At 36.7% G+C, this 26,136-nt stretch overlaps 1 protein-coding gene across 1 annotated transcript in view; it reads left to right on the top strand.

Moving 5' to 3' along the window:
* Positions 1-26,136, top strand: part of LOC124159738 (dynein axonemal heavy chain 6) — a 126,592-nt gene that overhangs the window by 6,393 nt on the left and 94,063 nt on the right. Inside the window, exons 7-23 of the mRNA XM_046535648.1 lie at positions 972-1,113; positions 5,384-5,468; positions 9,393-9,624; positions 9,919-10,085; positions 10,207-10,433; positions 13,681-13,855; positions 14,317-14,446; positions 14,530-14,631; positions 15,813-15,962; positions 16,043-16,171; positions 16,310-16,567; positions 16,644-16,853; positions 17,031-17,243; positions 17,361-17,507; positions 21,607-21,783; positions 22,790-22,951; positions 23,494-23,643. Coding sequence (XP_046391604.1) covers positions 972-1,113; positions 5,384-5,468; positions 9,393-9,624; positions 9,919-10,085; positions 10,207-10,433; positions 13,681-13,855; positions 14,317-14,446; positions 14,530-14,631; positions 15,813-15,962; positions 16,043-16,171; positions 16,310-16,567; positions 16,644-16,853; positions 17,031-17,243; positions 17,361-17,507; positions 21,607-21,783; positions 22,790-22,951; positions 23,494-23,643 — 2,856 coding nt within the window. The remainder of the gene's footprint in view (positions 1-971; positions 1,114-5,383; positions 5,469-9,392; positions 9,625-9,918; positions 10,086-10,206; positions 10,434-13,680; positions 13,856-14,316; positions 14,447-14,529; positions 14,632-15,812; positions 15,963-16,042; positions 16,172-16,309; positions 16,568-16,643; positions 16,854-17,030; positions 17,244-17,360; positions 17,508-21,606; positions 21,784-22,789; positions 22,952-23,493; positions 23,644-26,136) is intronic.

The following is a 26,136-nucleotide window of genomic DNA, read 5'->3' on the forward strand; positions in this document are numbered from 1 at the left end:
ATCTTAATGATAATGTCATTCTGATATTCTAAAATACTCTCAATAAAATTCCTGAATCTTCAGGGGATTGTTAAACCGGTTCACTGGCAATCTCTTTAGGTGTTTGCTTGGTTAAATACACTGTTGAGCGTTGCATTATACAATAGTAAATCAACCATTCTTCTAATTATCCATCAAACAGTTCAACAATAAGTCCTTCCACTTTCACCCATACTTTGTCTTCCATTCTTCCTTTCTCTATATTCTTATCTCCCTATCCTCCCTTCCCACTATCATCTCTATTTTATCTCATGGACAGCTGCTTTCAAGCCTACAAGTTTGCCACCATGAAAGTTATGGACTATAAGTTTTTCTTCTACTAGCAATTAGAGATGGCAAGTGAAACGAAATTAAAATGCTTCGTTGTGACCACGAGGGAAATGAAAATATGAGGCATAGGTTTGGTTTCATTACCACATGAAATTAAAATCAGCAAGGAGTTTAGTTTCAACCCGGGACAGAACTTTACTCCCAGGAACGAAATTGAATTAATTAAAACTCCGCTGCTCACAGTTGAGTTTCCATCCCAGAAGTTGAGTGGAGGGGGATAAGAGGAAATAGTTCTGACCCATTATGTTTGACATACATGAAGAGAGGTTAAAACATTGAGCTTAAAACCCGAATGCCTGTTTATTTATTTTAAGCGTAATAACTTACGTAGCAACAGTGCAAAACGAATAAATTACAAGTTAAAACCATAAGATAATAAAACCAAAATGATAAAAACCAGACCATATAAAAATGTAATTAGGACGCCACATATCTATATTTTACTATTTAAATCCACTCTTCTATTGTTGTGGCTAAATTGCACTACTGGTGTGGAAGCATTATTTTGGATGATTAATAGTGGTTTGACTGTAGTGCAATTGGTTCATTTTTGAGAATTATTCTTTGCCTATAAAAACACCAGTTATGATGTTTTTTTAAAGGAGGAAAATATCAAAGATATTGGAGAGACGCTACATTCCTTGCAAGATTATTTGTCAACCATCATCTTGGAAGCTTGCAAGAGTGCTTTATGGAGTAAAGGTTACACAATCAATGACAGCAATTTTGATTTAACTAAGACTGGTAAGATGCTGCAATTAATTTTTAACATTGGATTTATTATAGCTTAACTTTGGCTTTCCAGTTAATGCCTCTACTATCCTGTTACATTTGTAGGACTCTTTACTCAACTTTCCTATTCTGTTAAATTGAAAGAAAAACTTGGCTTAAAGCAGCAGCCAGGAATCTATTTGTCTCTTAAGAATGGCCCCTAAAACAATACGTTCACCTCTCTAGTTGATGACTTATAATTATAATTTTGAGTTGATTGAAATCCAAGCTGCACATTTTTGTGAGGTGTGAAGAAAATCATAGTATCCCTCCAAGAGCCCAGTGCTTATCTAAATTAAGACCGATACATAAGTTGTTGCCTTGATATGGTGTGTTCAGCTTAAACTTTCTGAAGTAATGCATACTTTAAGGACTAAGTTGGCTGGAAATTAAAGTAATCCTTCTCCTTAATCCCTTAGGCTACTTAAAACTTTACTACTATTGTGTGAGTGTGTATTTTTCTTTTATTCATGTGTCTTTGTCCATTTCTTCTGTTGGTGTGTGGTGAGCTGTCCCAATGCCGTCTATCGGTTACTCTTTTGGGCAAAAACAAAATTTTATATGTATAAACCCACGCTGAAATTATGGTAAATCTTAACATATTGGTTGAGCACTCGACCTGCAATCGTTTCTGTGCATGCCTCTGGTTCTGATTATTGTTCTAATTTGATCATAGGATATAGTCATCTAGGTGGTAAACCCATATTTGTGCCTTGAATACCTACAGGCTTCCTTATGTTTTTCCCTTTTCGGAGTTTCGGGTGATTCACTTTTTTCTCTTAATTTATGTTCCCATTTCTTCTCTCTTTTCCTCAATAATTTGGTTAATGTCATGCATTATGTACTACATATTTTACTTCCTTACGGAAAATAGTGAAAAATTCTATTGGTTCTTTACTTGAGTAATCTATCTCCAAAGTCTTACTAATGATGACCACAGGGGTGCACACATTCCACAGCTAGGAATTAAAAGGTGTTTAGGTGCAACTAATATCGGGGTGTGTGGGGGGTATAGTATACCCACCAGGATAAGCGGTAGGTGCGAAATTAATAAATTGCGTAATTTTAAAGATAAATGGTTCAAAATGATGAGTTTTACGACTATCTGAGGGATATTTTATTAAAAATTACACTATTCTATTAGTAATATCAATCCAATTAAGTAAAATGGATTAAACTTAAAAAAGTTTGAGCGTGAGGATCCCATTCCCAAGGGTCCTTTTTTCTTTGATGATGTGAGCTGAAGCCTTGCTCCGAAGCATTTGGATATTTCCTAATTTAGGCTTCTTTCTATTCCATGAGTAATATGTGGTTTAGTCTACTACCATATTAGTAGAGATCTGTGAAATTTGCAAGATGCGATATTGCAAAATAGTGCAAAGTCAGTAAATAAAAACACAATTTTGCATTTTTTGCGATTTTAGGTGAATTAGCAAAAAAAAATCACATCTAATGAGTGGCAATCTATTAAATTCTAAGCCTTCATTGTTTAATGCTCCTGATGTTCATTCGATCTATCTCATTATGATTCCAAGGTCAATTGGCTTGTTTTGTCTCGCACATATTGAATTCGCGTGGTATCGCACACTGTAGTGATGTCTCCGCCGGACTTTGCCATTAAATTAGTAACCCCCTCTTCGTCCTCTTCACATTTATCAATCCTGAAATGTCTAGTTTATCGTAAATGTGTAGAATGATGTGCTTTTTCTCCGGAAGAAATAGATATTCTGAATCAATAAAAACCTGAAAGAAGGCCCTGATCTACGAACTGCAAAACTGACTTGGGCACCCTTTAAAACCCATGGTTCCACACTTTGGCTGTCATGATGGCCCAACTAAAACCTCTATGACCTTTGACCCCTATTATGGCTTTCGGAGGCCAAAAAATTTGTTATACAGATCTGTGAACTGCCTAACTGACTTTGGCACCCTTCAAAACCTATGGTTCAACACGTTGGTTGTTATGATGGCCCGACGTTTAACTCTATGACCTTTGACCCCAATTGAGACCTCAGTGGTCAAGAAATCAACAATACGGATCTATGAACTGAAGAATCGACTTTGGCACCCTTCAAAACCTATGGTTCGACGCCTTGGTTGTCACGATGACCGGACGTTTACCTCTTTGACCTCCGTATTAACCTTGGAGGTCAATTAGTGAATAATACGGGTATTTGGACAATATCAATGACTTGGGCACCCTATTAAACCCATCGATGGACACCTTTGGTATGCTATTCTTTTTGCCATCCTTATGACCTTGACAGTGACCTTACTAAGTCAACGGTTGAATTTTCGTAAATAAAAGTGTTCTTTTCGGGTTTCTCGGGTCCGAAAACCTAAGAATTGACATCTTGGTCAATGAAATTCAGACTTTTTTCTATTTCGATTTTTTTAACATTGAAACCCCATAAGGCAAATTCAAATTTTGTGTTTGGACCCACATTGTGAGGTCAAAAGGTCAAAATTGTTAAATTTTACTTACACTCAACAAAACGTAGGACCTTTCCCCAAAGTTCAAGTGTGCCATTTTCATGAATATTACTGGATGCAAAGTTACTAAAATTACAAGTCAAAAATGACACACGACCCTTGGGACAGTCTGTATTTTGATGGCTGAGGAAAGTTGTTAAAACAATGTAACAAGTCAGAATAAATATATTTCGTGTGTGGTGGAAGTTTTCGGATAATTCTCTGAATACATCTTGCCGATAACATCAGTTTTGTCGAGTATTCGAATGTTTAACCAGTACATCAGTCAGTCGGGAAAATGGCCGAAAGGTTCACTGAAATATGGCATGATTCGGTGGTCGAAGATATTTCTCCCCTTTGGCATTGTAGTCAGCTTTCGTCTTTAACATCGCACCGTTTATGGGCAGTCCTGTAGACCTTTGTTGACAAAACCACTGGAATAGTGCAGATTCCATTTGAGGATGCTTCCCTTGCCGCAAATATTTTTGACTGCTGGGTGTTCCTAGTTCGGTCATTGCAGCATGCTGGAGGAATTTTATCTTTATTCTTTAATATTGTGTATAACGTAGAATGTTCATCGCCGGATAGCATGCAGGTAACACTGCTCCAGCTTCCAAGTGAAAAATCAATGTAAGGGTGCCAATCTCACTACATGAGGGGGTTTTACTGCAATATAAGTTCTTGCGCTTAATACATAGCCTATTAGTGACGAAGCCAGCCAAAGAGAATGGGGGAGGGGAACTAACTCCCTCTCCCACTGTCCTCTATTCCCCTCCCACATCTTCCTCTCATTCCCCTCCCACTGATAACTGGGCCTAACAAAAAAGAATGTAAAATGGGAGCACGCAGATAGTACTCCAGGCCGTAAATCACATAAATTCTTGGACAAAACTGGCTTTAGGTGTTGTAGATCTGACACACATCTAGTATTTTTAGTTTAATAAACAGATAATACAAAACATAATAGTTAATGCTTGCTCAGCGGTGCATCGCCCTCGAGAAATGTCGTAATACCGAGCTTACACTGTGGAAGGAACTTTTGGACCTTGCCATATCCGATTTATTTTACTAGTAAAACATAGGCTGTTTGGCAGTCCAAAGACTATCACTCACTAAAATGCGATTCTCGTAAAATGCTTTACTCGCTAAACCAGGCTTCCACTGTTTTCAGAAACTCCAAATTCTTTTCTGGTGGATGAAGAACTTCATTCAGAATTGTATGCAATACCTTATTAAATGATCTTGGGTTTTCTTTCTGTATTTTGAACTCCATTACCTAATCAGGGAATATTTGGTTTTCTATCAAATTTATGAGGAGCACTCACTATGGATTCTAATTTTAATGAAATACATATCTTCCTTAGGATTTAGGTGATAAAACAGTGGTATGACAAGGGAAGTGAATATTATCCATAAATATTAATTAGCAACGTTTATTTGTTGTTGTCACCTTATCTATTTTTCCAGTGATATCTGCATGAAAAAGGTCATAGGGACTTCTTACTTGATAGCTGTCAGTCACACAACAAGCTGATGTATACATCAAAACCAATAGTTAGACAACTCATGAAAGAGGCATTTCCATACCCATGCTTCCGTTAGTTAATTTGAGACCAAATGGTCACTGCCAACTATCAGGAGTCTAGCTCTTGCCTCTATTAGGCCCAGCTATCCTCCTACCAACTCATCCACCATATAACTTAAATCATTTTTTTTATCGAGGATAGGATCACGTGTGGGCTTCAAAAAATCGTTTTTATTTTTGTTATAGATTCTCCCTTAAAATACAAGCAGGCAAATAAGATGTCCTACATTCATCAAGCTAACAAGCGGTTATGCTGCTCTAGGCTGTCATGGTGAGTAAACAGTAGTGAATTGATGCACTTTTAATTAGCACCGATACAGGCAATTTACATGAAAATGCAGTTATTCAATCCAACCAAATCTTTGCTATCTACTTAATAAAAGAGGATAGGATAGTTTTTTTGCCCATCAATGAAATAATTGTAAAAATTTTAGTTATTGCTTTAATGCATGGGGATGAAATAGTTGTGACATTATTATTTTTTCTTATTATCTACTTCTTTAGAAAATAGAATGGTGGAATTGAATATTTTTGAGGAGTGGGAAAATAATCTTGCATTGCATTTCGGCAGGGTGTTTGGCCAGCTATTTCATCAATGCTTACAATGGAAGGAGAAGTATTCATTGATCATTATTGTGTGATAACAATTAAATGAAAATTTCAACTTAAAATTCAGTGGGTAGAAATAAAAAAAATTCAGTTGTCTTGTTTATGGTGAAAGTGGCCTGGGTAAACACAGGTGGAAAATAGGCAACCTCTGCTTAGAAGGGTTTGGTAGAGGTCAGAAGATACTATGGGATATCATACAATCAACAAGGCCAAATACATATGAGCTTGATAATGGGGAATGCATCTTTCTCTGCTCTCAATTGAAAGATTAGAGATCATTAGATGATTACAATCCAAAAGGTATCTTGTTTAGACTTCTGACAAGTAAAATGTTAAGTAAGACATGCGGTGAAGACAGCCTTCAGTCATTGCTGGAGCTTAAATATGTAAATTGTAAAACAATGAGGAACTTGCATGGGTCGTAGATTGCTCTAAAAACTATTTTGAATAAGTCAAATGGATACATTAGGTCGCAAAAATACCTTCAGTTTCTCCATTCAACATCTAAAGAAATAAAAAAATTGCATTTAAAATCGAGAAAAATTTCTCTGAGCCGACCACTGCGCGAAGACACCCGAGCGTTGCCGAGGCCAGGCGTGACGTCATAGGTGCCTAAACAACCGTAGGGAGTAAGGAAATACGCTGAGCGCATGGTGTAAAATTTGTTTTGAGGGAGTATTTAGCCGCTCATCGTCACTTTATTTTGTTCTGTTATTCTTGGGCAAGTTTTCCTATTGCTATTGTGCCTAGATTATTACTTGGGATATTAATAATGTGGCATCGGGATGATGAAGTACAAGCGTTTCACTTCGTGTGTTTTGGTTATCAGAAAAATGGATGATAACGTTGCCACTCGTTCGAATAGTACACCTGAAATTCATCTACGTCTACATAATACCCCGCAAGCCGCCTAAAAGGCGTGTGGCATGGGGTGTTAGGACACCAGCCTTTTTTTAGGACACCAAAAATTGATGCTACGACCCTCATGGAATTTGTTAAGACAAATTATTGCTATACGTCGGCGGCAAATCGAGTTGTAAAAGAAACTTGTAATACTGGAGGATAACGATCGTAAGCTGTGCTGTTGACATTAGAGTAAGCTGTGCTGTTGAATTTGGCAACGCCGGATTAACGGAGAAGGTAGTCCTATCCCAAGGTGGTAAAGGAGTCTATCTATCACCTTGGTCCTATCCGTCCTACAGTACGAATTCACAGCAAAACAGTCTGCACACAATCCACATGTGAGATCGCGAATCGGTTCCGCTGCCAACACACACACAAGCTACAACCTATTTCAATATAAATCCATAAACAATATACTAGCATATACCATTAAAATATAGTGGGAAATAGGCAAATACTCTTATCAAAAACTGGATGTCACTATCACATTCTTATATTCATCACGTACAACTTACAATAACAGAACTCGTTATGATGAATAGAACTATTTATTCACTGATTTAAACCCTTAAATTAGACCACACAAGTGACATTTCTCACTACTATTCGTTGAAATAATGGAATAACAAACTTCACACCCAGTTTTTATTTCAATAGCGTGATCGTGAAATGTCATATCTACGGTGAACAACGGAGATTAGCACGCCACTGACAATTTTTACACTACTTTTAGACATTTATCGATAGCGTAATAGCACTTTTTACAATTCAATCACAATGGAACACCGATAACTCTTGGCCGATATTTTTCAACCTTGTCAAACTTTGTGCATTACAACCACTGGCACTGTGATTATTAGCAGTAGCTTAACAGGAGATGTTACGTTAAAAATAACACTATTTTGGCACAAAAATGTTCCTAGATGTCTCCAATCAGCGAGCAAAAGTTGCATTGACTGGAATTCACCTCATAATACAAGCACAGACAGTCCTAAACGACGAATTCTCCGGTACCTACGAATAAACCGATGAAGTTATTGTATATAAAAGCTAAGCGGACATTAGTAAACATCAAAATCGTTCTAATTACATACTTAAATGAATGATATACCGTCGATAACATCAACTTACAATTGACGTATCCCCCTTTCAATGGCCGTGGCTCAGACTCCTACAACGATGTTATTTAGGTATTATCAAATTTTTGGTTTAACTGCTCCAGTTTTATATTTTATGCCCTTACTCAGATATTAATATTATAAATAATGCAAAATACGAGGGCTTCCAAGCCTCTATCGTCGGATATTTATCTTTAAATATAAAATAATCAACACGTCTAACAAACGAAGCTCTCACAACTGCTGGCAACTATTACAAACAATCACAACAATTGCTTCGTGTGATGTTTAGGCACCTTTGACGTCATCGAGGCTTCGTCGGCAGTGGCTTGGGGGGTGAGGGAGTTTTTCCCGCGCTTTAAAATTTGTTATATTTATCATTAAATATCTCGCGAAGGAAAACTCAGATTTACAAGCGGTTTTCTTTGTTGTATTCAGAAAATAATTTTCTGTCCGCCTATGAAATAAAAAAAATTCATGCAAGTTCCCTATTCTGTACAAACCATGTTGAGTATTCAAATTACTGTATATGTCTGAATATAGTCCCCCCTTTTTTTCCAAAAATGCCCATGGTAAAAGTAAAGGGGGGGAGACTATTCCAACGCATTTTTTTAACTTTTCCCAAAACTGAAGCCTCAAAATTAAGGGATTAGTCATTATGCAGGTATTCAGGGTCCCTGCTTCTCTTGTCTGAATGTATTTACCATCTTTGTTTAGGTGTGGACTTCTTCTCAGTAAGCAGAATGTTTACTATGTTTTACTGCTAAACTAAGTGGGAATTATTGCTTCTTGCACAGTGAAGCAAATATCCCTCGGAATCAAATTTGCTGATAGTAAAATTGATTTCTGACTTTTTCATTTTCCTCAGTGCCATTGCCGTTGTCCTTTTTCTGTGATGTGTTCCTAACCCTTCCTTTCCCCTTATCTAAATTTATATTAATGCATTCTTTTGCTTATGGCATTGTGTGAATTAATGAAGTAGTACATGGGCCACATTGGCTTGCTTCACTTGGGCTCAGCATGCGTGCTGCAAAATGCATGTTCCTATTTCTTTCCAACGCTCATGTGAGTTTATATCTTTACTTTCACTCTTGTGTCCTCATCAACTTCTTTTGTTGGTGATCCAGTGCCATCTATTGGTTATTCTTGTGGGCAAGCAAAATGGGTGTAAACTCATAAATTCTGTAACATAAACTCCTGACAAAATACCCCTTTTCTTGGTGGCAGTTTAGATTATATTAAGGAGTTTATGTCCCCGTTTTTATGCGTCTAATGCTCCCCAGATATTTATTTATTGTAAATTTTTTGCAGCATATTTGTTGTACATGCAAACGATGAGAATATTCTTTCAGTTACTGTTGATTTACTAGAGTTAGTTGAAAATATTATATTTAGCTCTGGTCGATGTCACAGATTAGGTATTTTATATTGAATTTTTCATTCAGAATAATGTTAAATTTACATAGTGAAGTTGAAAGTGTTCTATACTGTATTAAGTAAATTGTATCACCTCTCATATGTTTGTAAACAATACACCCAAATGATGAAGATGAATTCTTTTTCAGTTTTATCAATCTCACTGATTATTACATGATAAATCTGTTATTTAATATAATGAGAAATTCACTTAATGAAGTTGAAAATACTCTAAAAACACATTCAGAAGCTTTGATGGAAGGTCAGCATGAGGAATTTGATGATAACAGTGGACATCAACGTGGTAGGGATGAACAAGAGGAAGATGTTGAATTTCTTGAAGAGACTAAGAGAGAAAAGTCAAAGGATGCATCAGAGTTGGTACAGAATTATTTTTTCTTTTGTTTCCTTTGGTCTCCAAAAAATATTGTGTTCAACTAAAATTTATTTGTACCATGTGAAGTCTAAATTTATTCATTACTGTTATTGTTGATCCATCATAACATGTGTGTCAAAACAGTTTTGTGTTGCATGTCTTTTTGTTACGTAAGTGTATTTCACATATGTAGTATTCCTCGAGTGTTCACAGTGTGCAATAGTCACTAATATGTGCATAAGTTACAAATATGAGTGTATTCATGAAGATAAATGATGTTATACGTGATAACTTTTCAGGAACCTTTATTTGAAGTGGATGTGTTGTTGGATTCTACATCTGTTTACTTAGTACCATCGGAAGGGGAATTTATGACAAGGATAAATAAAATAATAGATGAGTGGGCTGAAGTGGTCACTGAAATTTCACCATTGTTAAATGAGTCTGTTTCTCAAACATACACACAGTAAGAATTCAATGTGAAAAGTATTACTGAACATAACTGATTCTAAACGATTGCAGTAGATCATTTTAATTAGCATCTTCAAATCTTATTGTGAGTTAACTTATAGTATTTCTTTTTTCAGGCCTATGATTAATGGAAAATTAGAAGAGAGATTGATTGGGCATGGTCCATGTCTGGCCAATATACTAAAAAATGATGCTGGTTTACGAGAATCAAGAATAAGAATTGACTCCCTGCTAAAATCAAATTTTGACCATGCTCATAAGTTGTTAGAAAAGTATGAATTGATTAGAGAATTTTTTGCTGAGAATGAGAAAACTCAATTTGAAGACATTAAACAGCAAAAAGGTATTTCATTGCACTATATATCCCCATTTTATTTATCTTACTTACCAAAGGTGATGAATCCTTCTTGAGCTTAACCATACTCTAACATGACAGTGAGCATATGCAACTGATACACAATTGCATGTAATTTTTTCAAACATTGAACCTTAACATCTAAGTAAGATGAGGAATGACACTTATTGTTTGTGCCATGGGATAAAGGGAAATATAAAAATTGCTGGTTATATTCAAGATGTGATATTCTACGTTCACCTTATCAATTAAAGCCATAATTTTATCATTTACAAATCCAGGACATCAATAGAAAATAGTGTGACCCTCTTTTCCATAGTAAGTGCGTGTTATTTCCACAGCAGAGTTGGAGGACCTCTGTTAAAGATTGTCTGGGGCACATCCTCTAAGAGGTGAAGACTCAGTGATTGCACGATGTTCCGGATGTATCTTTTTTCTTCAGGTGTCATCTCATGTAGTAGCTGCTGACCATTGATACTACCAAAGCTCTATCAATGTCACTTCACTATAGTCCACTTAACTAACTCCCTTTTCTGTCCTCGGGCAAACTTAATTATCTCCCTGCAGCAGCATTTTGTATTATCCCCGTTCGAGGGATTGGGTGCATTTGATCACTATCAATCAATAGGAGAGTAATGAGTGTTTAAATCTAAAATACTTTGGTTTTATTGGGTCATATCAAAATCTACTGTCATGGGTGTCACAGTGAGGGATCTGAAAATTTTTTCTCCCACTAGCAAATCATTGGTGCCCTTTCTTTCATATAAGGCTTCAAATTAAGGAAGTTGTCTGCACCCACAATTGTCTTGTCTTCCTCTCATCTGCCTTGGCACAGGCCCAATCCTTTGGTCAGTTGTTTGCTCTTCTGCGATGTCCACTATTAGGAATTCATTCCCCTTCATGCCTTCTTGCTCCTTGTGAGTTTGAGAATTCTAGCTCAGCCAGTCCAGAATATTGTCTTTTTCCTTGGCAGTACTTGATGTGAAAAACTAATTCCTGCAATATCAGTTCCCAACATTACTACCTCTGCTTTTGCATATGTGCCTTCATGAGGAATTTCAGTGCTTTATTATGCAATCGGATCGTAAATTTCTTCCTGAAGAGTATGGTGGATAATATAGTTACCCCAATGTGATTGCCAAGGTTTCCTTTTCATTTACGCTATTTACAGTAAAACCTCTTTACATCGTAGTGGAGGGGACCAAAATTTGGGCAATTTGATGTATGGAGGTTCACTATAGAGAGGTTTTAGTGGTAGGCACCATTTTTTCATATCCTCATACTCATTACTGCTTGTAATTAGGCCGTGCAGTAAGTCCATTTCTTTAAAAAATTTGATTTACGAACTTTTAGAGGCATGAATTTTTGAAAAATTAAGGGATGCCCAAAATTTCTAATTTGGCACCTTTGGAGTTGGCCAATGCGCGGCAGTGTAGCGTTAAGGAACTCGCACTTTGAGTACAGCCTGTATAAAGTATCATTTAATCCGTTATGAAGTCAGGAACTGTTCAGCATTTCACCTGTTCTTCCTTCCCATGGACAGCGAATTTATTTCGTCTCTAGCCGCATCACTTGCACAGGTAGTTCAGTTCGTCACAATCATGAGTTAACGCATTGCAATGCTGTGTTGGAATCGCCACTTTTCGATGCCTTGCATGGGTTTATCAACCTGCAAACAAGGTTTCGGAATGCATCTTGTTTGTATATCTAGGATTTATTGTATTTGTTCGTAATTTGTGTTTATCATAAACATGTCTCAGAATCTACTCAGCAGCACGACTAGGAGTATGGGAGATTGAAGAGATAAGGAGCACTGGCAACTTTTTTTGCAATGATTCTTGAAAGAAACACTCTTACGAAGTTCGTTATTACAAACCTCCGGTTTTTCAGCCCTGTGAACTTCATAATAACGAGAGTTTGCTGTATTAGCACCAATCCTTTCCATATGTCCTGAACCTCTCTAACATCAATTTCTCTGACGAAGAGCTGTCGCTCTTAAATCTTGGTCTCAACTTCAGTGTCATTCCCAGCAAAGCTTCCCTTAATAACTTAATCGCCAACATTGAATCATCAATCGAATATCTCGGTATGGAGACAGAGAACCACATCCAAAGAGGCTACCATCAAAGAATGAAAGCTAATGTCTCAAAACACAAACATGGGGCATCACAACCCAATAAATAACCTCCATTATTTAAATCTCTCAAATCCAAAGATTGCTTCTACTTGAAATCAGATCAAGGCAACAGCTGTGTGATACAAGAGCACATATCATCAGAAAATAACATCTCTGACATTATGACTGACGCTCGCCGTATCGAGCATTTTCATACACAGCTTAATGGTCAGTGCCCTTCCATAAATTTCATGTGTGAGGTTGAAAGGAAACGCTCTCCTCCCTTCTAGACATTGAAATCTTCCGAAGAAAAGACAACAAAATCTCGTTCAACATATACCGTAAACCCACTCACACCGATAACTATATCACAATTCATCCTGAATGAATTGACTGTGACATGAATTGTGACTGGTTAATGGTTTATATTTCCTCCTGTCAGTGCTCCTGATCCATGATTGTGCTATGGATAATATGGGCAGTGTCATTTGAGTGGATTGTAATTGTGAAATTAACACTTGACACCGAATTACCTAACTCTCCATATGAATCAAGTCCCTTGTTTTTTCCCTGAATAATTCCACATCAACTTTTGGGCATTTGTTCCTTCTTCTCTTCTCATCTCGTATCGTGGGTCTAGTAGTCGAGGTGGAGTCGTTGGCCTATCCAATCTCCCCCATTGTTAGTTTTCTGCAATCTGCTGTTGGTCCAATCGGGCCTCTGTCTTGTGCCACTAGCTATTCATGGGTGGGCACTAATGATGGCGTTAATTCAGTAATGGAGGAGTTAAGTCTTAGTATTTGAGTTTTTGTCTCCTGATTAAATATTCTCCATGCCTCATGAAATGTCATGGAATGCTTCAAATATCTAGTTCTCTGGAAGATAATATCCTGTTGCCAATTGCTTCTGCTGTTGTGTTTATGAAGTATTAATGCATTAAGTTTAAAATAAGTACTCTTTATTTGAATAAACCAAAACTCTTTATTTAAATACATTATAATGTATACTGTTTATGATGTGCATTGCAAAGTGGTATTTTTATTTAGAACTATATGAGTGTGCAAGAGTGTGAATGCTCACTGAAATTAAAATAAAATCCATTCTCTTGATTACCTTCAGAGCCTGAGTTCTTTAGGCAAATGCTTAGTAATATATATGAGCAACAATCGATTTTGAAGGCCGCCGAAGATTACCAGCATGTTGGCATGTTTCTTCTAAAGTTTGAAACCTTCAAGGAGATCACGGTGCCATCCCCACAGAGACTGTTGGAAGCAGTAAATATAGTTTTACAATGGTATAATGATGTATTATATACATTTTTATTTAATTTTTCTGTTCATGGTAGTGTATTCTACTATTATGGATTTGCATCGTGTCATCATCATTGTTTCAGTACCTATTAAACACGGAAATCTTGTTTCTTCCTTTTGCTTGAGAAGGGTCTCTTGATAAATTTACCGTTTAAATTTGGTATGGTGTGTTCTGACCATGGTCCTTATGTTCTGACAATGCCAGAGAAAACACTCATTATGATGGGCTCTTGTTTTTTTCCATTGTTGTTAATTGGCTTCCATTTTTTTTATTAAATTCATCCTCATTCAATTTCTTAGAATTCATAACTCTTGACAAATTAATAATGTATCATGCTGTTTACCATTCCTACTTATTAGCTATGTAAAAATGTACTGGTTTTCTAAAGCCTATTGTGCTTTAGTATGTCTAATGCAAATTTTCTCATTGTAAAATGGGTACCAGGATTGGCAAGAGTAAAATTGATTCTTTGACTTCTGAAGTTATGGATGCTATAGCTTACTTAGATGTTCCCCCCAAAACCACTGCTGATTATGTTGAGTATTTAGAATTTTTGGATAAGGAATCAACTAGGGTAGGTGTATTTTCATCTTTTGTATGAAAGCTTTTACTCCAAGGGACAGAAGGTACCATAGTAACATGCCTTTTTTACTGTAGGTTGATGACATGGAACATGAAATGGAGTATGCAAAAGAGATATATGATTTGATTGAAGATTTTGAGGTCCCCTGTTCTGCAGATGATATTTCTAATTACTCAGTAAGTTTGAATATTTTAAATGATAGACATTTCACAATTTGTATCATATTCTCTGGCGATATAGATTCTAATAATTTTAAAATTCCTAACTTTTTATTTTTACTGTATAAAGAACTAGTGAGTTTCAATTCTCTGATGGTCTAATTGAGTAGCATTGTAGTGTTGGGAAATTTAGGTATTTACTGTACAGGCATCCCCCGAGTTACGCATGTCTCGACTTACGTAAATCCGTACTTACGTAAGCGATAACCGTATTTCAAATGATTACATTAATTTTCGAATGCGACCGCGAAGATGTAGATATTCGCCCGTACAACCTATGGTAGAAAAAATATCGAATAACTATAGAGTTTTTTACGTGCTAAAAATAACAAAGTGACCCATTTTTGTCATTCCTCGAAGGAAATTTCATTAATTTCTGTAGAAAAATCGCTTATAAATCCCAAGTCAGCAATCAACGTGAAAATTTGCAGTTCTAGCGATGGATGTGGTGGCGTATGTGGTTGCGCTCATTCCTGTACGATACAACTTGTTATACAGCAATCTCTGAAGCGCCAACGCAATGGTTCGACTTACGTAAATTTCGACTTACGCATAGTCTGCCGGAACGCATCTCTTACGTAACTCGGGGGATGCCTGTATATTATTTTTTTTGTAAAAGTGAGGCAAACTTGCTTCTAAGATGGCCCCTCATATTTGAAGCTCTCTAAGGGGAAAATGTTATTTGGAGTACATGATATGCTTTGGAAAAAATTCCATACAATGTATGATAGTGAAAACAGTGAAAAAGAACTCAGCATTTCTCTTGGGTTTTCTTTAGTGTCAGTGGGCTTGTGGACAACAGTTTTGCTGGCTATCCTGCCAATGTCTGATACTTCTGGAGGTGCGAATTTCACCTGATGATGCTAGGGGGATAGCCAGCGAAACCGTTGTCCACAAGCCAACTGCCGCAGAAGAAAATCTGCAAAAAAATGAAGAGATCAAAGCATCACTGTGGAAACCTTCATTCTAACATTGAAGTAGACTTTTTAATCAGCTTATTGACATCTATTCTTGAGTTTCCAAAAGGTAAAAAAGGTTGTGAATGGAAATATTGTGAGGAATTCTAATGTTTATTTTAAGTGTTATTTAATGATTGCAAATAGTGTTTTTTGTGTAATGGGAAAAGTTTATTTCCACAGAGTTTTGGTGTGACGTTAGCCAGTTTTCGCAACATGGTTGATGCAAAAATCAGTGACAAAGGAAAAATAATTGTACAGTTCAATGACCAACTTAATAAAGACATTAATAATCTGCTAAGTGAAGTTGTTGATGTAAAAGAAGCGATCATGGTAAGGTAGAATGTCAATCGAAAACTTTTAAAATTATTTCTGAGAACTTTTTTATAATCTATTTCAATTTCATTTGTTAGCAACCAATGCTTATTGATATTAACTCTAATCCTGAAGAAGTGAAATTAATGTTGAATGAGCTGAATGAAAAACTAAAAGAATGCAAAAGGAAAGCAAACGAATATAAGGGCTACCAAAAAACAATAAAGGTAGTGTAGAAATTCCATTGGAGATGTATCCCTGTGACTTTTTTACCTGAAACCATTATGAGCATTTCAAAGAAACAACATTTGGTTGTGACATTTTTCTGTCTCTACAACATTATGTATACTTCTTGTCTTTTATAGGTTGAAGTAACAAAGTATGATGTCTTGGATGAAGCTCTCAATGATGTCTTTTTGCGTCAACTTTTATGGAGAAGTGTTGATGAATGGAATACACGAATGGAACAGTGGAGTTCTCAAAATTTTAATACTTTGGATCCAGAAGAAATGTCTAATATTACATTCAAACACTTGAAATATGTTCAGCAGTTTGAGAAAGGGCTACCAGAAAATTTAATTGTTCCAAAGCTAAAAGCTAATGTTGAACAAATGAAAGACAAGGCATGCAAAACATTTTTTTTAATGGTAAAGGGAGGTATTGAGAATCCTTTTTTTCTCATATCTTAATTTCTTGTAGCTTCCAGTTATATTCAACCTAAGAAATCCAGCTCTGAAGGCCCGTCATTGGATAAAAATTGAAAATGTTTTAGACCACAAGTTTAGACCTGAGGAAACACTTACTTTGCAATTACTTGAAGACCTTGATGCATTTAGCAAGAAATCTGAACTGGAAGAAATTTCTGGTCAAGCTAGTTCTGAGGCCAGTTTAGATGGAATATTGAAGAAGGTATTGAAGTATGAGATTGCTTAAGAAGTTATATTTTAAATCGATGTTGCGTTCTTATCTTTATCTCAGTGGTTATTTAAGTTCTTCAACATATTTTGGGAAATTGGAATATGTATTTCTTTTAAGTTCTTGTTTAGTTGTCTCTCAAAAATATGATTCTTTACTCTTTAATAATAGGTTGAAGATGCATGGAAATCGTTGGAGTTCATTGTTTTACCGTATAAAGATACCAAAGATGTCTATGTATTAGGAGGATTGGAAGACATTCAGACTGTTTTAGATGAAAGTCACATCAATATTAATACCATTGCTAGCTCAAAGCATGTTGGCCCTTTGAAATTCCGTGTGGATGAGTGGATCAATAAGTTGGACTTATTCTCTAAAACACTGGTTAGTTTATGCCATAAATGAATAATGTGTATCAAAATTAATTTCATGGAAATATTCTCTGTAAGCCATTCATTCATTGCAATTTTTTGCCATGCCATCTCAACTTCAACATAACAGGAGGAGTGGCAGACTTGCCAACAGAATTGGATATATCTTGAATCAATATTCTCTGCACCTGATATTCAGCGTCAGCTCCCTGCTGAATCAAAAATGTTCACAACTGTGGATAAATCATGGAAAGAAATCATGCGAAATGTGGCCAAGGTATTTTATTACAAACTATAAATTATAATTGACTTTATCAATGCATCAATCATTATTCAAAATCAGCCATATCTTATTGTAAAATTAGTTTCTTCTTACATGGAGTAAATGTGATATCATGACAGTTATACAGCAGTTGTACATGATATAACGAGTGTTCTTGATAAAAGATACAGTTTCTGGCATAATTTTGTGGACACAAAGCTTTATGGTTATAACAAGGCTTCTAATATTCAGCAAAGTCCAAGGAATACAATTGAGGATGAAACAAGCGTAGCATTAGTGCATTCAAACAAGACAGGTGGACTGGAAACTTCAGGCAACTCAAACTGCGTATAGCACATTGCTGTGCCTTAGCCCCTTCGCTTTGAAGGCAATGACATCACATGCAAGATTGGATGTGTTCTTCCCTTTTCTCCTACGCCCGTAGTCTCGTTGCGTGAAAGATGGAGGGAGCGCGCTCCTTCCCCTCTACCTTTCCTTCAGCGCTCTTCACTTATAACCCATACGGCACAGAACCCTCCGTATCTAATTCGTATGTAGATAGTATCCATTGACTACGGGGATACTGTGCCGCTCCGTCACTTTTTGTCAATGGATAATAACCATTCACGGCCTGTTGATGAAGCGCGCATGAAGCATGTCAATGTCCGCTACGAAGCGCATACGAAAGGGTACGAAGCGCGCAGGAACACAGCACTCAGGCTATTCTCAATCGATTAGGTCGAAAATTAGATATATCGTAACTGGCACGATCGAAAAATGTATCGAACGCAACACAATCGATAGCTACCGACCGTAGCGAGAACGTTATGAATTGTAAGTTCTCAAGAGGTAAATAATATTATATCATGAATTCTAATTACCATGATATAGTATTATTTACCTATTGAGAACTTACAAAACTTACTCGGCCACTTAAATAACTCTGCGAAAAATGAGATTCTCATGGCTAATTCACGCATCCCCAGCATGCAGCATTCATAAGTGGCTCGTACATACTTGGAAACCTTGAGATGTTAATAAGAGTAAATTCTTATTAATTTTGACACTAAATAAGACATCACATAGCCCACTAGCATTAAAAAGCTTACCCTAAAGCCTGACGAAATAAAATTTTTAAATAAAAATTGCCGATGAAACAGGATTGCTGACACATCTGCTATTAGTATGATCGAATTCATCAAAATGCAAGCAAAAATTAACGAATAGTTCAGTCTCAGCTACTAAAACGTACCCGTACCAGGCGCATAAGTATTTGAAAAATTATTTGGGATGAGTAAAAGTCTCTATGTCACTGCAGTAGATGTATCAACCTATTAAAAAATATGAAAGTCCTGCCAAATCACCACCATAAACACTTGTAAAATAAAACATGGTACATATCTCTTAGATCACACCTCCGATTTTACACTTACTTTGCATGAAGTCACCACCACAAGAAATTTTAAAGAGGCAGGAAAGAAAAAAACCACAGAAATACAATACAGATATTATGTATTTTCTATAGTCAACCACAATAATATTTCCAATTTTCTCTTCTAACCCACATCTACGTTGGCGAAACAATTACTCTTATTCTCTTTCGAATAGAAAATTATTTAAAAGAGGACTGGTCAATACATGATAACTATCTTCAATACTTTCTCCAATGAACGTCCACTATCACAGCATCCACTTGCACAAAACAAATCCACATACACTATAAATCTATATGTCACTTCTGCCACAATGTCGGTCTTCTTGACGACAGGTAACAGTGAAGCAATGGTACCTTCCTCCAATCTGGGCACCTTCAATTCAACAAGAATTTTCTCCCAGTCTTCTCGTTCAAGGCCACAGTTTATTTCCTGATATCACAATGGTGTGATGTGAAGCTTACGCACCTAAAATCAGTAAATAATAAAATACCATGTCACTTACTAGGTCACATCATTTCCAATTTTTGGTATTTTTGCATGAGAAATCAAATTACTAGGCTCGTAACTATAGTAAATAATTGTATGCCTGAATATTTTTTATTATAAACTATAGCATAAGATGATTTGAAATGATGAAATCCGACGTATAACACACCATAGGGCAAGCTAAGAAACAATATTCGATTCTATTAACTTGGCTGTTTATTCCTAGTTTCTACTTTAACCACACGTTTACCGAATGAATTAATACAACAAAGACAACTAAAATGCAATAATTTTCGAAAGACTTGCTGCTACAATATTTTGAATCACCATTTTCAGTACTGAATAGTAATGCATCAACACTCCGAAGCCACTTCTAACTTAAAATTAAATCCAAATAATTACAGCTAGAAAGAGTACATACGTTACAGTTTTTCGTAGGGGTGAAATGTTTTCTTTTTATCGCCCAAATGCACTTCTTCTTCAACTCAGGATCTTTTGGAAAGGTAAAAACTTGAACCATGTCCCGGAGTTTCCATAGCATTCCGACAATACACGCACGAAAGGCATTTTTAACAAAAATACCTCACAAACACGTTTCTGAAGCCCAGTGAATGAAATTAAAGAATAAGGGAAACTTCACTATTACCAGACACTCTATTTCTCACCAACTTAACCACTAAAATCCCTGAAAAGTGATGAGACGTAACGTAAACAACGCGATCTCCAAAGGCTTGTGCCAGCTTGTGCAGGCATGTGATCGGGCCTTCTTTCTAGGAGGATATGGCACGATGGCACCACCCGCGAAAGAAAATAGTCCCAGACCGAATACAGTTTTATCGATGAGATACAATTTTATCGATGCATATGAATTTGCCAGCCCTCTTGCATCTTTTTTCGTCATTAAAGGAAATAAAGAAACAAAACCTTTTTAGTAACATCCTAAGCGCGATTTTTGTATCTTGATGGTCTACCCTCGTATTCAGATACGAAAAATTCCTGTGCCGTCTGGGAAGCTTTTCCGATTTCTTTTATCTGCCATTTAGTCCAACAATGTACACACTTGTTTGAATTTTTTGAACACCTTTTGATGCCAAAATAATTTTCAATTGCAATAACCGTTATAATACCGTCTGATGATGATTTTTGAAAAATGAGGCCCATAGCGCAATGGAAATTACTCGGCATGACAGATGTTGATTATTAACCTGGTATTGTCCTTCAGCACTGCCCATTTCTCTTAGTTTGATATGGGATTACTATATGCAATATAAATGTTGCGGATTGCCAACTCATGGCAGTAAATTTAGCGCGCCCTCCGGAGCAAAAACCCCGCACGATCTCTTCCTGTTCACCTCTGAGGTGCCAATGCGATGGCGAGATGCTTATGAATAAGAAACGCAAATAGGAGCATTGCAATATACAGTACTTAGATTCAGTGATGCATATATACAGTACTTGGATCCTAGTTTTAGTGAAAAACATAAAACTATCTTGATAAAATAAAATCACTTTGTACTTTCCACAATAATTTAATATTTTTTGACCGGTTTTGATGTGTCCTATGTCATTTTCAAGCTAGACTGCCATCTCCAAACAAGCCAAAGCTCATTTTTATACTGCAAAGTATAAAAATGACCTTCCTCTTGCAGTAAAAAAAATGAACTTTGGCTTGTTTGGAGATGGCAGTCTAGCTTGAAAATGACATAGGACTCATCAAAACCGGTCGCAAAATATTAAAATTGCATGGAAAGTACAAAGTTATTTTATTTTATTTTATCATGTATAACTTCCACAATGTTAATTCACCAGCCATCAACTTCATTAATACTATCTCCTTTAACTATATTTTAACTCAGCCATTGTTGCAGACAGTGCTAATGAAGTTACTGAGGCAAGATGGCGGCGATGTTGCCTACAAGCTTTGCCACAAATTGCTCATTTCCAGGCCTTCCAGTGGAATAGAATTAAACTGAAAGATGTTGGTAGAATAGGACAGATGGAGAAAAATGTGACAGCAGTCTTGACATTTTTACAGAATATTTTATTCCTCAAATAAAGGAAATCTTTTCCCATGATTATGTTTTACGAAAGAAAAAGTATTAAGCATGAATACAGTGATAAAAAGGATTAAGCTAAAATTGGTAGACTAAAGCCAATTATTTTTACCCTAAACATTATTATCTATTTAACAGATTCCTCTTGCCATGCCTGCTTGTACTAAGCCTGGTCTTGTAGATGCTATTCAAGCAAACAATATGTTACTTGATCAGATAATGAAATGTCTTGAGGCATATTTAGAGTCCAAAAGAGTTGTCTTCCCAAGATTCTACTTTTTGTCTAATGAAGAACTTCTGGAAATTTTGGCTCAGGTGAGAGCTTGTAATTATTTACCATATTGATAGAAATAAGATTAGTTGCTCGCAGCTTGTCTGTTCCCTAAGTCACAAATTGGTTTACAGAATCATTAATCAAATGAAATATTTTGTTGAAGTGAGAGGTAATGCTTACTTCGATTGGTATTGCTGTAGTTCATTAAATTTTTTCCCAAAGAAATTAAAAATACAATTCCATGAAATTTCATGGTTTCTAATGGGCTAATTTAAATTTTATAGTGCTTTATGCTGATAAAAAAATGTGGTTTGCACGTTGCATTTGCTCAAAATTATGTGGCATTATGGGGCTACAAAGGCTGTATCCCCCTGTTTAGGTTTTCATATTGGGCGAATCAGATATAATGACTCCAAAAAATATGCTTATTACATTTTTAAGTATTATTTGAAATTGATTCCAAATCTCATAGGCCCTGACCATTATCATTGATTGCAGTAAACTTTGTGGGGACAGACTTCCGGGAGGTCTGGGGCTAGGGAGTACCTCCCACTGGAAGGGGCTCCGAGGGTCCACCTAATAGTACTTATTAACATAATTACACTAATTCATAATAACCTCATTAAATTCTCTGGAGGACATATCCTAAACATCAAATACATAATGGGGGGGATTGGTCCTCCGCAGGGTCAATGCCTATCCCTGCATTTGGTCCCCCCAGCTTCTGTTGATATGTTCCTAAAACCATCTTTCAATACATTAATTTAAATTCTCATTATTTTCACAAAATTGTACCATTTGCTAATTTTTGAGAGCCTGTATCAACATTAGTTTCCCTTATCTTTGAAACTTAATGTCCAGTATTTATAAAATTCAATGAATTTTATCCAGCGTATGTCAAACAGAATGCTTGTCCTCCTTCACGTAGGTTCAAACACTTGCATTCAAGAGGTTTGTTTCTCATCTCTCGTACCTGTTGCAGTATGTACTGTCAATCTCTATTGTAAAAACTTTCTTTGACTCATTTGATTAATTTATCATTTACAGACAAAGAATCCTCATGCTGTTCAGCCACACCTCAGGAAATGCTTTGATGCAATTGCTAAACTTGAATTTGGGACCCTCACTACTCCTGATGGTAAAGTGGCATTAACCACTGACATCGTGGCTATGATATCACCGGAAGGGGAGAGAGTTGCTCTTGGTTCGGTGCGTATTTTTGGTTATCAGACTTTTCTTTTGTTAAATTTCCTTTGTTAACCTTGGCCCCGATCAAATATGAAAGTATGCATGGGGCATATGGTTTTTTTTTTTATCAAAGAGTAGGATGTTCATATTTGTCTTGTGGTGAGAGTTCCTATTGTGTGGTAAGTCACGTCTTAAAATGAATAATGATTGAGGTTCAGGTTTCAAGTTATGTAATAATGGATGAAAAATACCATGAAATTATTTTTTATCAGCAATAGTTGGTAAATGTCCTTTACCATTCCATTTTCAACATGACCTACTCAAGATGGGTCTCATTTTGCCAATTTCCTCACTCATTAGATTTTATTCTAGATAAAAGAAAGAATACTAATTTTGTGGTCTTTCTTCACAATTTTATGCTAATATTTCTTAGGAGACTACTTTCTCAGTTATTGCTCCAATACTTATGGCCCACTCATGGAAGTAACAGGGCTTAATGTCCTGTTTTCAGAGTGGTGAAGATAAATAAATATGTATGTAATCGTAAACCTCTAAATTTTCAGGGGCTCAAAGCAAGAGGTAATGTGGAGGAGTGGCTACTCAAAGTTGAAGATTCAATGTTTTTAGCCTTGAAGAAAAGAATGAAATTGGCTATTATTGACTTTTCTGGCAAGAGATCTCGTGAAGAATGGATTCAAAGTCATCCATCTCAGGTACTATTACAGCATTTTCATGTGAATTCAGCAAACCAGTTAACCCAACTTTCTATTTTTTTTTAATTGGGTGAATTGAGTGTAGTTTATTTGGTGAGTAATGATGAGCTACCTATTTGTCCACTTATATAGTAATATTTATTTAGGAAGTACATGTGAGGAAAGGATAAATTTGGAAGTTGAGAGTTTCTATCTATTTATTTATTGGTTCTAATTTGGTTCTAAGATGTTCAATGCAACCTCGATAAAACGAGACCCCACCATGCTTAAATAAACACTCACTATAGCGAATTGTTGCTTTGCCAAAGGTGGAGCAAACAATAGCCAATAAATCTATTGTCAACCCTAATATAGGAACAGGATTGGTGTGGCGACGGGGATATTTCTTATCTGATCGACTTAAGCATAAATCCGGGCGAAAGGCAATGTTTTTTTTGCATCACTAAATTTCCTCACTTTTCCCTTGGGCTACAACCTTGTTGTGGTGGAAAGGCTTGCACGTTTCTATGACCCCTAGAGCTGCGTTGGCAGGATTAATTTGCAATTATTCCCGGTAGGGCCACCCATGCCAGATAGGTCAAAGGGTAGGAGCCAGACGAAAGGTAGTCCACGTGATGGTGTCATGTAAAAAACACTGTTGGAATGAAAGTGGGAAACCCTACCAACTATCTCTTCCCTGTAAACATGGAGTTTGATCGAACAAGCCTCAAATGGAATCGTGGGACCCAGCCCTCAAGGGTTTGGTGTCATAGGTGGCAGCTAGGTCAGCAAGGTCCTCGGGATCCTAATCATGCGAAATCCTTGCAGAGACATATCATCATCATCACCTTTTTCAGCATCAGCAGCAGCATCCAAGGAGGAGGATAAGAAGACCAAGAGGATGGAGAAGAAGAAGGGTTCGATGAATGCAGGGACGTGGAATGTTAGGACAATGACGAGGGCGGATAAACTAGAAAATATAAAAAGGGAGGATAGATGTATTGGGTCTATCCAAAGTTAGGTGGAAGGACAGTGGGGACTACTGGAGTGATGGGTACAGGGTTATATATAGTGGTGGGGAGGAAAGTCAGTGAGTGGTAGCTTTAGTATTAAATGAGAAGATGGGTAAGCGTGTGGCAGGCGATAAGTTAATCGATAGAATTCTTGTGGTAGAAATTGAGGCACAACCCACCAACCGTGTGGTGTTTCAAGTTTTCATGCCCACAAGCAATCATAGGGAAGAAGAATTAGATGAAGTGTATGAACAGCTTGAGGAAATAATTAGAGAAACTCCGGGTAAGAAAAATCTGGTAGTGACAGGGGACTGAAATGCTTCAGTCAGGGAAGGGAGGGGTAGAAACGAATTAGGAAAATTTGGATTAGGAACTCGGAACAACAGGGGTGAGAAAGCAGCAGAATTTTGCAGGAGAAACAAGTTATTCATAACAAACACTTGGTTTAATCATCACAAAGGGCGAAGGTACTCATGGAAAAGTCCAGGGGATGTTGGGAGATATAGGATGACTACATCATGGTAAGACAGAGGTTTAGGAATAGTGTGGAAAACTTGTGCAGTTTCCCTGCAGTGGATGCGGATTTAGACCACAACCTAGTACTTGTGAAATGTAATGTAAGAGTCAAAAGGCTTATGAAAGTTAGGAAGGCGAAGAAATGGAATGAAGAAGCTCTGAAGGGGAGTATGAGGAGAGAATATCAGGATCAGGAACTTGTTGAAAATAGCACCCGGGAGATTGATAGTACAAACACTGTTGAGGAAAGATGGGATAATATTAAAACGGGAATAGCCATTGGGGCTGAGAAGTCCATTGGCTACGTTGGCAGTAGAAGGATAAAGAAGCCGTGGATAATGGAGAACATGATAAGAGAAATGGAGGAGAGGAGGAAGTGGAAGAATATGGACACAGAACAGGGCAAAAGAATGTATAGACAAATTAGTAATCGATTACGGCGTGAAACTAAAAGAGCAAGTCTCTATTTTGAAATTTTAACAAAACGTATGTTGTCCCATTTTATATATTAAATAAAATTACAGAACCTACGGTCCATTGTGAGAAATACATAAGTGCACAAAGGTTCACTCCTGTCCCGGACACAAAAAGTTAGTTAGTCCAGAGTGGATGCCAAAGTGACTATGCAGCTGAGCCCTGCCCCCATCCCAGGCTCGCACACCTGCTGGCTAACCAAGGCCCTGCGCGAGAAAGAGCCCATTAGGGGCACAAAGATTTTTGCTTCAAAGGAATTATTTTCAAGTGAATGGAACAGCACTCTTCGAGTTTAGAGAAAGCAAAAATAGAATCACAAATTCTATTGGGTCGAGATTCACCTTCAAGAAATTCAAGAAATCTTACTTCAGATGCTGAGGAAATCTTTTCTAATTTTTATTCTTTTATTGTGTTTCCCCTGTCCCTTGTTGACCACTGTATGAAGTCGGGTGTCTCTTTCCCCAGGAGGGCTATCAATTACTGTGGCGTGGGGTGTACCATTTTGAAGTAT

Source organism: Ischnura elegans, chromosome 5, assembly GCF_921293095.1.
Source record: "Ischnura elegans chromosome 5, ioIscEleg1.1, whole genome shotgun sequence".
NCBI classification, from domain to species: domain Eukaryota; kingdom Metazoa; phylum Arthropoda; class Insecta; order Odonata; family Coenagrionidae; genus Ischnura; species Ischnura elegans.